This window comes from Trichoplax adhaerens, genomic scaffold (assembly GCF_000150275.1).
Source record: "Trichoplax adhaerens TRIADscaffold_1 genomic scaffold, whole genome shotgun sequence".
NCBI lineage: Eukaryota > Metazoa > Placozoa > Uniplacotomia > Trichoplacea > Trichoplacidae > Trichoplax > Trichoplax adhaerens.
In genome coordinates, this window is record NW_002060943.1 from 7,491,881 (window position 1) to 7,505,324 (window position 13,444).

The 13,444-nt window shown below is 33.5% G+C and overlaps 3 protein-coding genes across 3 annotated transcripts; 2 read left to right on the forward strand and 1 right to left on the reverse strand.

Annotated features, from left to right (window-relative positions):
- Positions 1–303: 303 nt before the first annotated feature.
- Positions 304–1,684, forward strand: TRIADDRAFT_52118 (uncharacterized protein; the record flags this gene model as incomplete). The annotated part of the gene is made up of 3 exons (XM_002108008.1): positions 304–561; positions 671–749; positions 1,383–1,684. The coding sequence occupies 3 exons, from the start codon at positions 304–306 to the stop codon at positions 1,682–1,684; spliced, it is 639 nt and encodes a 212-aa protein (XP_002108044.1).
- A 1,026-nt stretch (positions 1,685–2,710) lies between these two features.
- TRIADDRAFT_52119 (uncharacterized protein) lies at positions 2,711–4,715 on the reverse strand (the record flags this gene model as incomplete). Its single annotated transcript, XM_002108748.1, has 2 exons — positions 2,711–4,184; positions 4,468–4,715. 2 exons carry the CDS (start codon positions 4,713–4,715, stop codon positions 2,711–2,713), a joined length of 1,722 nt encoding a protein of 573 aa, XP_002108784.1.
- Positions 4,716–9,637: 4,922 nt separating this feature from the next.
- On the forward strand, positions 9,638–10,915 carry TRIADDRAFT_18200 (uncharacterized protein; the record flags this gene model as incomplete). Its single annotated transcript, XM_002108009.1, has 1 exon — positions 9,638–10,915. The coding sequence occupies one exon, from the start codon at positions 9,638–9,640 to the stop codon at positions 10,913–10,915; it is 1,278 nt and encodes a 425-aa protein (XP_002108045.1).
- Positions 10,916–13,444: the final 2,529 nt, after the last annotated feature.

Genomic DNA, 13,444 nt, shown 5'->3' on the forward strand with positions numbered 1-13,444 from the left:
TATAATTAAAATACATTGAATTTGCATTCACCTCATAAACTACGTAAAATATCTCAATGACGTGTAAAAAATTTTTAAAAATTATCAGTCAATCTATATTGACAGTTATTGTTTCTAAGACTTGCCGTAGTTAATACGTGAGGTTATGTTGATTCTAACAGACAACATCATTCATCTATCAAGTATAAATACCTGACCTTTCTAAATTAACGTTCATTTCGTAAATACCTTACGGTGAAATCACTTCAACAGTATATCTATAAAAGGAGCCTAAAAATAAATCGTTACCTTTTTAGAATAAGCATGAAGCCCGTCTTATGCTACGTAGTCGTTGCCATTTTCTGTTTGACTTTTATAGCTCAAAATGTTTCAGCTTGTTGTCCACCGGATAAATTTGAAGGTTTTCGTTATCAAAAAATGGTTGATATCTCAAATAACGATCCTTACCCACAAGTAGGAATTGATGCATTACGATTTCATTACGATTTTGAAAATGAAAAGACATTGGAACAATTCTATTTCAACGGAAGATTAGTGACTCAAATAACCTTATACCAAAAAGTAAAGCTTATGTTATATTTGCTTAATTTTAATGCTTTAAAATGAGATGTTTATGTAATCATTCATTACCCTAACATTTGTATACTTATTTTTGTCCTAAAAATATTAGGGATTAAGGTATAATATCCTCAAAGGAAAATGTACATTTTTTGAAATTAGTTGGCCCCTTCGTCGACGTTGTCTACCAAGTAAGGCAAAATTATTTTGTGTATCTATACGTATATATATTGTAACGTTTTTTATGACACAGTTATTAATTGTTATACGGCTTGGTAAAGTGAAAATTGTGATAATTTTAAGCAAATAAAAAGCTAGACTGTTATTTAATTCTATTTAAATTGTGTATCAATAGCCCAAAAAATTATATAAAAAAAATTTAGCTAAGTTTTTAAAAAATCAGGATTATCCTAAACCTTTTAATGCAGAGAAATTTTTAATAAATTAATTTAAGTAATATATAGGTGTGCTTGCTAGAAATATCTGTATGTCATAAATAAGATGTTCTAATACTATACTGTAATGTGATCCATTAATTGCTAATAAATATCAACTTTAAAAATTGAAGTTGCATAGTAAAATGAGATATATAAAAGGAATACAAAATTTAAAATTGAAATAGTTCAAATAATAAGGGAAGAGACAACTCAAATCCATTTCTTTAAAATTTTTTTCATTTTATTACAAAATTTGTACTCATTATAGTTGCTTTCTTTTAATTACTTATCCAAATTTTAACAATTTTTTTGGTATAAAAGTTACTATATTGCGTAAGATTGTATTTTAAAGTAAGCTAATAAAAATATTCTTATTGTAAAAAATAGAAAATGCCCGATTTATTGGATCGATGTCGATTGGTGATCAGCTTATGGACTACTATGAATCTGTTTATGACAAAAATTATGCTGTTATTGAAGAAATCGTTACACATAAGGATTGCATACCTATAACTAATATCACTGTGATGAAAAGTTTCGTTGACAGCATGGCAGCAGTTACTCAACCAGGAGCATTCGATATTCGAATTTTCGCAAATGTTACCGTTGGCATCAAAGATCCAACCATATTTGACCCACCTACTGAATGTCAACGCGTAGTATATCCGGTCATAACTTCACAGCAGTAAGATGGATCAGGGTCAAATTAGAAAAATAACAGCATATTATGCGATAAATTATGACTAGTTAATCCGATGAATAGAATATAGCAATACGTTTTACAAATAATTATTTCATGATTATTATCTATTCCTGAACCTTAAACAATTTGGAAGTAGTAATGATGTCAGTATGCTGGAATATCAATAAAACTTCCTATCAATTATAACTAATGAATTTACGACTAGTAATTTTAAGTTTAAGGGTAATTATAGGTAATCACTAAAAAGTCTTTAATACGCTTAAGCGCTACCACAACTGAGTATGAGTCGTACTAGAAACATTCTTGAGGATTTATTGCTCTCAATAAAATGAGCCTTTAAACTGCGATCCAATTTTCTTAATTTATTGAAAAGCCTGATTGACCATGTACAGTAAATCGAAATCGATATCAAATAGCTTAACTATCCAATTTTGTAGTATTTAATCTAAGTAATACACGTCATATTCATTAAAATTGATCAATTTATTTATAAATTGAATGTGGTTGAATGACGTATTATACCTACCATTACAAGAATGGATAAAAAGAGTTAATGAGTTATATACAATAAGTTACAGTATAATTAGTATCAAATAGCGCTAGGATAACGTACAGTCGTACGAATAGCAACGAATTTACTGATATTATATACTGTTTACTTGTGAGAAAGAAGAAAAATGAGAATGGCTGGAAAAGCCCAATAGATGATTAATAATTAAATAATAATTAACATGGAATTGCAGTACATCTATCTACAGAAGTAAACAAATAGATTATAACAGCAATCAATCAGTCAGCCTGAATACGTGATACAGCATACTGTACTCTTTTATTTACAAGAATCTTCCGGATGTACGCGTATCAGACGTTAAGTCAATCATCACTGTGGTTCTAATAGTCTGTACTATACACAGTACATTTACTACAGGATGCAGCGAAGGAGAAAATCGCTAATGTGACAACTAATGCACAATTTACAAAAATTAATTGATATTTTAATCTAGTAACAATCCTAACTGGATCGCAACCGTTTTAATTTGGCAAGGGTAGACCTCTTCAAAAGTGTTTTGTTATTTTGTAGAATCTGATAGAGTAAGTCAGTATAGGGTATTATCTGTTCTTTATAATTATTAATAATATTGATTATAAGGGTAATAAAATTAGTTGATGATGCCATATCTAAAGCATTTTGATATAGTATTGATAATAATTCTAATATTGTTTTCGAGTCGAGTTTAAGGCGCTTTTGAATAATACCTTGGATAACGATATAATGATTTTCATCCCATTTTGATTTATTGGTGTTGTTATGGTGTTTTTGGATAATTTGAGTTAAGAAATAGAAGCAATTATCTTGACTGAATGATGTTTCTATTAATGTTTTGATTAATTCTACTTGTGCAGGCTGAAGTTCATTATTCCATAATTGCAGACAACAACCGTCTATAAAAGGTTCTGAATATCGTTTTAAAAAGCATTCAATGCAATAGAAAAGTTCGCGAGGAGCTGAACTATTTAGTACTGACAAGTGTGGATAGATGGATAGTTGACAAAAAATACGACAGTTGTCTAAGTTTGCGTTGAGATGATGATAGCAGTATAGACGGGAAATGGTAGCCAATTTTTCTAAGCTAACCTGATTCAATTGAATTTGTTGGCATATTATTTGCATTTCATCAAATGAGCTGGTAAGAAATGAGATGAAGCTGTCCTGATAGTCAGGTTCATCCATTTTCTGGATCAAAATTTCGTTTTCATACATTAATAATTCTTTTAGTTTTTCGCACACATCACCGATGTTTGACCTAGCGACACTGTCGTCTTCTGCCTTGTTTATGGCAATCATAGTCTCTTGATTACTTCTTTTGCTATCATTATCTTGACTGTCTACATCACTATCCATCGTCGGAGCTTTTCTTTTATGTGACGTAGTATTTGGGAATGGGTTCCCTGATAATTCAGCTTGAAATTTAGCATCGGTTTGTAGAGGTTGATTGTAAGCAATCACTGCAACCTCTCGATCATGATAATCACTATTATTAAAACGGTCTGGAGTACTTCTACTAGTTTGATCGCTTGCATTGAATTGAACAGAATCGCTGTGATCCATGTTGTCACGGCTAGCACCATCTACAGTCCGAATATCATCAGTAGTAGAATTAAGCAACTGTATTTGAGGACCAACGGTCTTTAAAGTATTACAAATTTGAGCTGAGTCATTTTTAAAGTGACTGGATAAACAGTTCTTTTCCATTTCCAACATTGACATTGTTAAATAATTATTGCTCGAGGAAAGAGTTCTTTTGTCAATATCACATTTTAGCATCCGCACGAACATGTTACTCCAGCTATCCGTTAGATGATGCTTGTTTAAAGAATCGACCAAATGAATTAAATACTCTGAATGAACAGCGTAATAATGACGATGGATATAATATAAAAGGCTACGTTGGACATGTAATGGCAGCCAAAGTAGGACCGGCAGGCTAAATGTATATGAATAAATGAATGAATAATAGAATGAATCAATTCATTAGACGGGTATGCATACTCGTATAAGCCAATACTCGTACGTACAGTAATTTCCAATTCTACGTATATTATTCCTGCAAAAGTCACTCCATCAATGCATTTCATTTGTAAAAACCTTACTGAACTATTTGTGTATAGAACTAAAAGCTATCGTTATACCGTATAAATTGCTCTGCATTTCTCCTCTAGTATCGTGAATTTTAAAATATTGTTGTACAGTGGAATCATTGGTTTTACCTGTGCGATTGAGGACATGCAGGATGTTGCATGAGTGCTTTCACTAGAGCATTCCAGTCCAAGCCTGTTTTATCGTGATATTCATTTAGCCATTTTTCGATTTCATTACTGTATGGAGAATTCTTCTCGGCTGAATACGAAAGCAACTGATGCCAGGGTTGAGGAAACTGATTTAGGATATCTTCAAGGCTGACGATATTAGCCTTGACGTTTGGATTCTTATCGTCTCTTGCAATAGAATGGGACATGCCGACAATGCAGTATACTGATATACAGTACAGTAATAATCCGCTCGGTCCTATCACTGTTACTCAAGATAACTGACCATATTGACTGTTAGCCTAATCCACAAATGGATCGATTACACGATGATATTGGCCATCAGAGACGATTTCCAACTGGCCCAATGGCGATGAGCTTGATGAAATAAGATGGGGGGAGGGAGGGGAGGGCAAGGTCTCAGACTCTCCATGGCTACTGAGTGTAGTGTCTACAGTGTACAGTACATCTTCCGATGGATTGAAAATACTGTACTGTACTGTATTTTCTGCAAGCTGTGGACTGTACCTTGCAGCCATTTTGGTCAATATTAAATAATGAATTAATTAATTAATTCAATAAACGTGGAAAAAGACAAACAAGATATCACAGGCTTGCAATAGACAGAACAGTGCTGTAAGATATTGTTATGGCCAGGTAACTGGCATGCAGAGCTCAATACAGTATCTATTTTTTTCTTTTCCGATTTCCCGGTGCAAGTGCTAGAGTACGTGCATTGAGCTACTTGTGCTATGTTGCACGCCATTAAATAAATGAGAAAAAAAGACAAACAAGATATCACAGGCTTGCAAATTGCAATAGACAGTACAGTACTGTAAGATGTTGTTATGGCCAGGTAACTGACAAGCAGAGCTCAATACAGTATCTATTTTTTTCTTTTCCGATTTCCCGGTGCAAGTGCTAGAGTGCGTGCATTGAGCTACTTGTGCTATGTTGCACGCCATTAAATAAATGAGAAAAAAAGACAAACAAGATATCACAGGCTTGCAAATAGCAATAGACAGTACAGTACTGTAAGATGTTGTTATGGCCAGGTAACTGACAAGCAGAGCTCAATACAGTATCTATTTTTTTCTTTTCCTATTTCCCGGTGCAAGTGCTAGAGTGCGTGCATTGAGCTACTTGTGCAATGTTACACGCTCATTGACGCCTGTTTACGATGGATTAAGTTTTACACAGTGGCGTTAGCAGGCTTTCTGACTCTCATGGCGTACGTTGACTAGTATTGACAGTCAGGGGGGAGGACTTGTAGGAAGAGGAGAAAGAGCTGCTTTCTCTCCTGATTTGCGTGATACTATAGCTTGTAAAATTGTCGTCCGACTCCTGCTTGCGGACAGAGACGACGGACGGATAATCGGATCAGTTTTAGCCAGTCGTGCGTGATACTGTAGCTTGTAAAATTGTCGTTCGGCTCCTGCCTGCGGACAGACGAAGCAGACGGATGGACTCATTTGCCTTGATAGGATTGATTTCAGTTTTAGCGTGTCCGCGATACTGTAACTTGTAAAACTGTCAGACCGAGCGGACGGATGGATCAGTTTTAGTCTGTCGTGCTTCATACTGAAGCTTGTCAAATTGTCGTCACTCGGACGAGGCAGATGGATGGACTCCGTATTTGGCTTGCTAGGATGATTGCTATTGTACACAAGGTCATTGAATGGCCAGACATCGTCTAACCTGGACTACAATCAAATGCCGACGAGAAATCATTTTGTCTTGCTAATGTAATTTTGATGGCCTTGTATAGCAATAGGGACGATCCAATCCATTTTAAGTCTCTCTTCTCAACATTCCAATCCTCTTATTGATAGGCAACATCGATCATCGCCTTCGTCGCTTGAACATCAGGAGAAAAGCGTGATAACATATCGTTCATCGATCAAGTAAAACTACTTGTCATCGAGTTGATATTATTGAATGAATTTAGAACTAATTTCAATGCATGAAATGCATGAAGAATTGTAGTCAAGTCTCTCTTCTCAACCTTCCAATTCTCTCTTATTAATAGGCAACATCGATCATCGCCTTGGCCGCTTGAACATCAGGAGAAAAGCGTGATAACATATCGTTCATCGATCAAGTCAAACTACTTGTCATCGAGTTGGTATTATTGAATGAATTCAGAATTAATTTCAGTGCATGAAATGCATGAAGAATTGTAGTCAAGTCTCTCTTCTCAATCTTCCAATTCTCTCTTATTGATAAGCAACATCGATCATCGCCTTCGTCGCTTGAACATCAGGAGAAAAGCGTGATAACATATCGTTCATCGATCAAGTCAAACTACTTGTCATCAAGTTGGTATTATTGAATGAATTCGGAAGTAATTTCTATGCATTTTATGCATGAAGAATTGTAGTTAATACTTCGCCATTCGTTCTCGTCGACAAGGACACTGGTAGAAAACGTGTCTACAGAAGGTGATCAACATCGATCACACTGGTGCAATAGTTGATTAGTGTGACAACAGTGAACAACCCACTATTTGCTGTACAATATTTTCATTCCTGCATGGTACGCAGTCAAGGAAAATTCCAATTCTTCCCATCATTACTGCACTCCGTAGGACAAAGAAAAACTGTCATATTCGTATCGACTTTGATCGACTGGATTCCAATCCGACGCTGTTCAAATTCAATTTCCATCCCATCAACGTGTGCAGTCGTGCTGAACGACAATTCATTTTCAATCCCTATATAGACTGTACAAATAAATTCAATATAGTGGCATATCGTGAATTGAAATTCAATTCAAATAGTTGGAACCTGATCAATGTGTCAAGATATCACGATCAATTAGTTGGTTGACTACGGGATTGCATTCATTCTATACATGATAGACGTCATTAGTGACTCATTACTCATCAAAGCGGCATCTTCAATTAATTAATAATACTTGATTATCGTCTTCAACCTTAAGGTACAGTACAACGACACCATCTCAATTTCACTATCATCCAACGTGCTGATTGCCAAATAACAGGTGAGATAAGTAGACTGAAATTTTAAAATGCCGCACTAGCTAAACAGACGTTCAGTATCCATCCCTTGTCGAGATGACCAGTTACTTATCTAGGACGAGAACGATAAAAACTGATTTCCCCCCCCCCCCATCATTCAACTTGGATCAGTTTAAACAAATGCCTTGAACGGACACACTCTACTAGCACTGTCATCTTTCTAAGGAGAAATAGGTATAATCGTAATTGATCCTTCTTTGCATCCTTACTTGCATTACATCCAAACGACATTTGATTGTAGTCTAGTCCATGATGACAATGTGGCCGCCACTCCTTATATCGATGACCAAAACTTACTTTAATTACGCTAAAAGTCTTCAACTACTCTTAAATAACTGTCAAATGGATGTACGTATTCCAATTACATACATTAATTATCCTTCATCATGCAATATTATCGTGCCAATGAAGTAAATTACTTGCAATTTTTCTACCATTATTTGCCCTATTCTATTTTATTCATAGCATTGATATAAATTAGTTATGTTAATTAAAAGCAACAAGACGACGGCCAAACAATCCATACTGTGGCTCGATACCATGGCGTAAATGAAGAATGTAAATGTTACTTTGTCGTCGCCCTCTGTAAACATTGTCTACAGTGATGCGATTGAAACAATTTCTTTCTTGTTTCATTTCGACAAAAAAGGCGCTCAGCTACGATAGAGGATCCCATTCAATTTTGTTGCTTTCCTATTTCTCGACGAGCTAGAGATTTAACAGTTTTTTCGTCAAACACTCAACTCGTATATTAGTCTTGACAGAAATACCTCGTCATTGTCGTACTTACTAAATAGATCCATTAGTCACAGTAGTTAGACAATCTTAAGTACACAAAAATCCTGATGTTGTCAATAAAGCACAGCGTCATCAAGGCCCTACAAGAATCGATATTGTAATACGTTATTAACTTACTAAGTTATTTGATTCCAACATAATTCTCAAATTGACTACGTTATTGATTTCATCCAATATTCATACCAATGTCCAATCTTAACCTACTGTATTTCAATATCCTTGTCATTATTCGTTCATCTCGTATCATAGTTACATCCACGATTGAAAGAAAGAAACGTGACATGAATTATGCATTCTACTTGACAGTTTCGTACATAATGTGGGATCTTCACAAAAGCTTTATGCATATTTAGTACATGACTCCATCCACTGGTTTGGGGCTTTAATATCAATAGCATCAATATTGACTTAGTCGCATTTTTTTCCTACTGTACCGGTCAGATTATAGAGAATTGTATGTGTGATTAACTACAATTTCACCGCACAGACGGCATGGAGCTACAAGGTTATAAGTAAATATCGGTATAGAACTGTTGTATAATTGTGATTATAAAGAAAATAGGAATCAATGGACCACTAATAGACGCTCAAAGTTTGCCCTGCCCTTCTTAATGTATTCTCCAATAAATTTTATTTTATTGAAGAGGTGCTAAACTAACAGATAGACAATTCCTTACTGGATTACTTCTTACTTAACGGATCATCCTTACACACAGCTTTACTTCGGCCCACTAATAGACACTCAAAGTTTTGCCCTGCCCTTCTTAATGTATTCTCCAATAAATTTATTGAAGAGGTGCTAAAGTAATAGATAGACACTTCCTTACTGGATCACTTCTCACTTAACGGATCATCCTTACATACAACTTTACTTCGACTCACTAATAGACGCTCAAAGTTTTGCCCTGCCCTATTTAATGTATTCTCCAATAAATCTAAATTGAAGAGGTGCTAAACTAACAGATAGACACTTCCTTACTGGATCACTTCTTACTTAACGGATCATTCTTACATACAACTTTACTTCAAGTACCTGCTACATTAACTATATTAGCCTGTCATAGATAATTATAATTACATGCTACACGATATTAACTTTACATGAACTATATACGTATATACAGTATATGTTACGACCAAAACCCGATATTCGGCCAATACACGTATTGGCCCGTAATATTTACCTATTATATGATATTAAGCAATGTGAGTGACTGAATTTTTTTTCCAAAACTAGAATCGACCATGGGATGGGCAACAACTCCTAAACCGTGGCTTCTCTTGGTAATATTAATGTGGTGGTCTACCTATACTTTCAATCAAGCCCAAGGCATACAATCACCTGAATTTGATTATCATCATTACCAGGAAATGTTGACATTTTTACAAAGTTTACAACATCAACATCCATCGATATCGCACCTTTACGATATTGGTCGATCTGTTCAAGGCCGTCGACTTTTAGTTTTAGCAATCGGTATAAATCCAAATCAACATGTACCTGGCAGGCCTGAATTTAAATACGTAGCGAATATGCACGGCAATGAAGCTGTTGGTCGTGAAATGTTATTACATTTAGCGAAATATTTGTTAAATCATTACAATATTATCGATGATATAACTCAATTGCTGAATACAACTCGTATCCACATTATGCCATCGATGAATCCTGATGGTTTCGAAATAGCCGTCCAAGGCCATTGTACAGGTACTCAGGGTCGCTATAATGCCAATTATAAAGATCTTAATCGTAATTTTGACGATCCATACTTAGAAAGGAAGGAATCTGTTCAGCCTGAAGTCTCTGCTATAATGGATTGGATCAAAAAGATTCCCTTCGTCTTATCGGCCAATCTACATGGTGGCACATTAGTCGCAAATTATCCCTACGATAGTGTCAAACCTCATCTTATTCACCAAAATATTTATAGTCGATCACCAGATGATGATGTTTTTATCCAGTTATCTAAAGTTTACGCTAATAATCATCTTCTTATGCATTATGGCCAACCTAATTGCTCTGATAATCCCAGTGAACAATTTCCCAACGGTATTGTTAATGGAGCAAAGTATTATCCAATATTTGGTGGTATGCAAGATTACGTCTACCTGAATTCTAATGGGATGGAAATCACCTTAGAATTAGGTTGTTGCAAATATCCTAATAGCAAACAATTACCTGAATTATGGCAAGAAAATCGTCCTGCATTAATTGCGTATATTCAAGCAATTCATCTTGGAATCAAAGGATTTGTTACAGATGCAAATGGTAAAGGCATCGCTAATGCAGTTATCCAAACCGATCATAGAGAACATGTAGTGCGAACCGATCGCTCTGGTGATTACTGGCGAATATTATTACCAGGAAGATATAATTTCACAATCTCAGCTGATGGCTATCCAACAGTAAAGAGATCGATAATTGTTCCAAAATACCAACAATCAAAATTCTCTGCAATGGTAGTTAATTTCACTTTATCGAATTCAGCATATACTTATAATACTCGTTCTACTCCCGGTATTATGAGTATTATTATTTGTGCTTTGTTTAGTTTACTATGGTCAGTTTAAATATTCGAAAAAAATCTTATGTATTATGAAAATTATATCTACTATCGTGTGCTTTTCATAATGATTTAATATTGCATCGATATTATATTTTATCCTTTGCGCAATATCGACTGGATAAATTGTAAACAATCCCTTTTTTTCATACTGTATTACACTCTTTTATCCACATTAGTTATTTATCCCTTACATTTATCATATCGATTCTTAATTTTTTTGATATAATATTCACACTTAGTGAATCCTTGTAAAAATGTATACGTTTTTTTAAATTTTATTTTGAATAATGGTTTTCGGAGAGTAGAAAAGTTGTATTAATTGCTAGTATCTTTCTATCATATTCTTTAGTTATTACAGAAAATGTTATTAATATTTATCTATCATAAAAAATGGATTTTTTATATATATGTCACGGTATATACTGAATTGTAATTTTGTACAGGGAGTAAAGGCCTGACTAAAATATCAGAGTTTGTAATAGATCAACATTGTGTGGTGTTTCAACGATAGCAAACTTTCTATTTTAAATAAGTAGATAAGGACATAATTCTGCATATTGTTGACTTCTATATTATTGTTATTAAAGTTTATCTAAAGATATCGAGAAATCTTGCTAGTGTTCTTTAACAAGCTGTAGCAGCATCAATCATTTTATGAATTTTCGTCATTATTTTAATTAGAAGAAAAAGAGCATAAATGTCTGTTTTTACAAATTAGACAGGATTTATACACATACGTTCATTATATGTGCAAATTACGAGTATAGCACGGATGAATGTTACGATATTATCTCATTACCTAATCAACAATTTCGCGTCGATTAATATTTGATATCAAAGAAGGATCAATTTTAAAAGTTACCATTATATCCGTATAAAATCAACTTACTAGGCTAAGCTGATTTATTCCGAATAGAATTCATAATATCGGTCTATCACTTATCGAGCATGAAAAATAACAGTAGATGCATATCATTTTGTTGTGAGCATTGAAAGACTATAATAAGATAGCATCATAGGTTGGAGCAAAGTTAAAATCATGCTATAAATTAGATAGTAATTAATGTATATATTTCATCTATAAAGTATGAAAGTAACTGTAAATTTATATCATTTTGTCGTGAAGAGCTATTAAAAGACTATGATAAGATAGCATCATAGGTTAGAGTAAAGTTAAAGTCATGCTATAAATTGGGTAATAATGTATCTTTCATCTCATGGCGTAAATCAGCTGATACACAAGTTACACTGTTTGTTGCACTATTGCCAAAAATAGCTAAAAATGTAATTATTTAGTGGCATAAAGTAAAAAGCGAATATACCGTACATACACTTTATCATTATTGTTAATATCAAAATGATACGGTTCAGCGAATATTCATCATGACTACTGCTTTTTATAGTATTTATAAAATAGATAATGGTGATCTCGTAGCCAAGCAGTTACAGTCATTGCATGCTAAAGAAATCCTACATTTTACAATTAAGTTACTCTAGATCTTATCATTAAGATAAAAAGATAATTTCTGAAATTTCATACGATTCAAATTAATACCCGGAACATTTTCTATTGCACACCGCTATCATAAATCTTTAACACCTTTACAACTAAAATAAAAATCGGTTTTGCTGTAGCAATATGATAGTTGTTATTATGGTTGAGTAGTAGTATAAGAGACTTATAGTAATTTGATCTTACTGAATCATAATTATAATCTTGACAATAGTATAGCAAAATCAATTGATATCAATCCGATATCAGCATTAGTGATTTCGTAATTTATTTCTAAAATATTAATTATCCTAAATTAGTTTACGTATGCAGCTATTATTTTAGATAGCGAGAGATGTATTAATTTTATGTTTGGCAAGATGAATTTGAAATTATGCTCTAAAAATATCAATAATCATGTACCTAATTTAAGTAATTCCAATTATACGCTATTATTAATTAATCAATGCAATACTATTAATAACACGTAATTGGAAATGTGGACTGATCTTTCAAAGTTATTTACGCAACAGCACTGATTTGTAGAAAAAATACCCGTATAAAGTGGTACATTAGTCAAGAGTATATCCCGTACCATTAAGAAATAGATTCTTCCCATTGATATATCAATACATTTTTTAAAAATTTAGACTATTCCTTTCATCGATATAATACAGTATATCGGTTTAATAAAGTAATCAATTAATCACGCTACTATTATTAATATAAATTGTATAGTTATTTTATTCGAAAATTATATATTATGCATTAATAAACTTTAGTGCCAGTACATGTTACAATAATGTGACTGAGCTTTCTTTACTCGAGATAATATGCATGGCAGCTTACAACTGACATTACTTTTATTAAATATAAAGTTATAGAGTGGTATTCTAGTTGAGAGTGTATAGTACAAAGTATAACAACTTATTCATAAATTTAGCATATGTTATAAAAGAAAGCAGACAGGTCTTTTAATCGAGACAACTTATTATGAAGTAATTCGACACTGATCCTAACATTTGTTTCAACATATAGCAA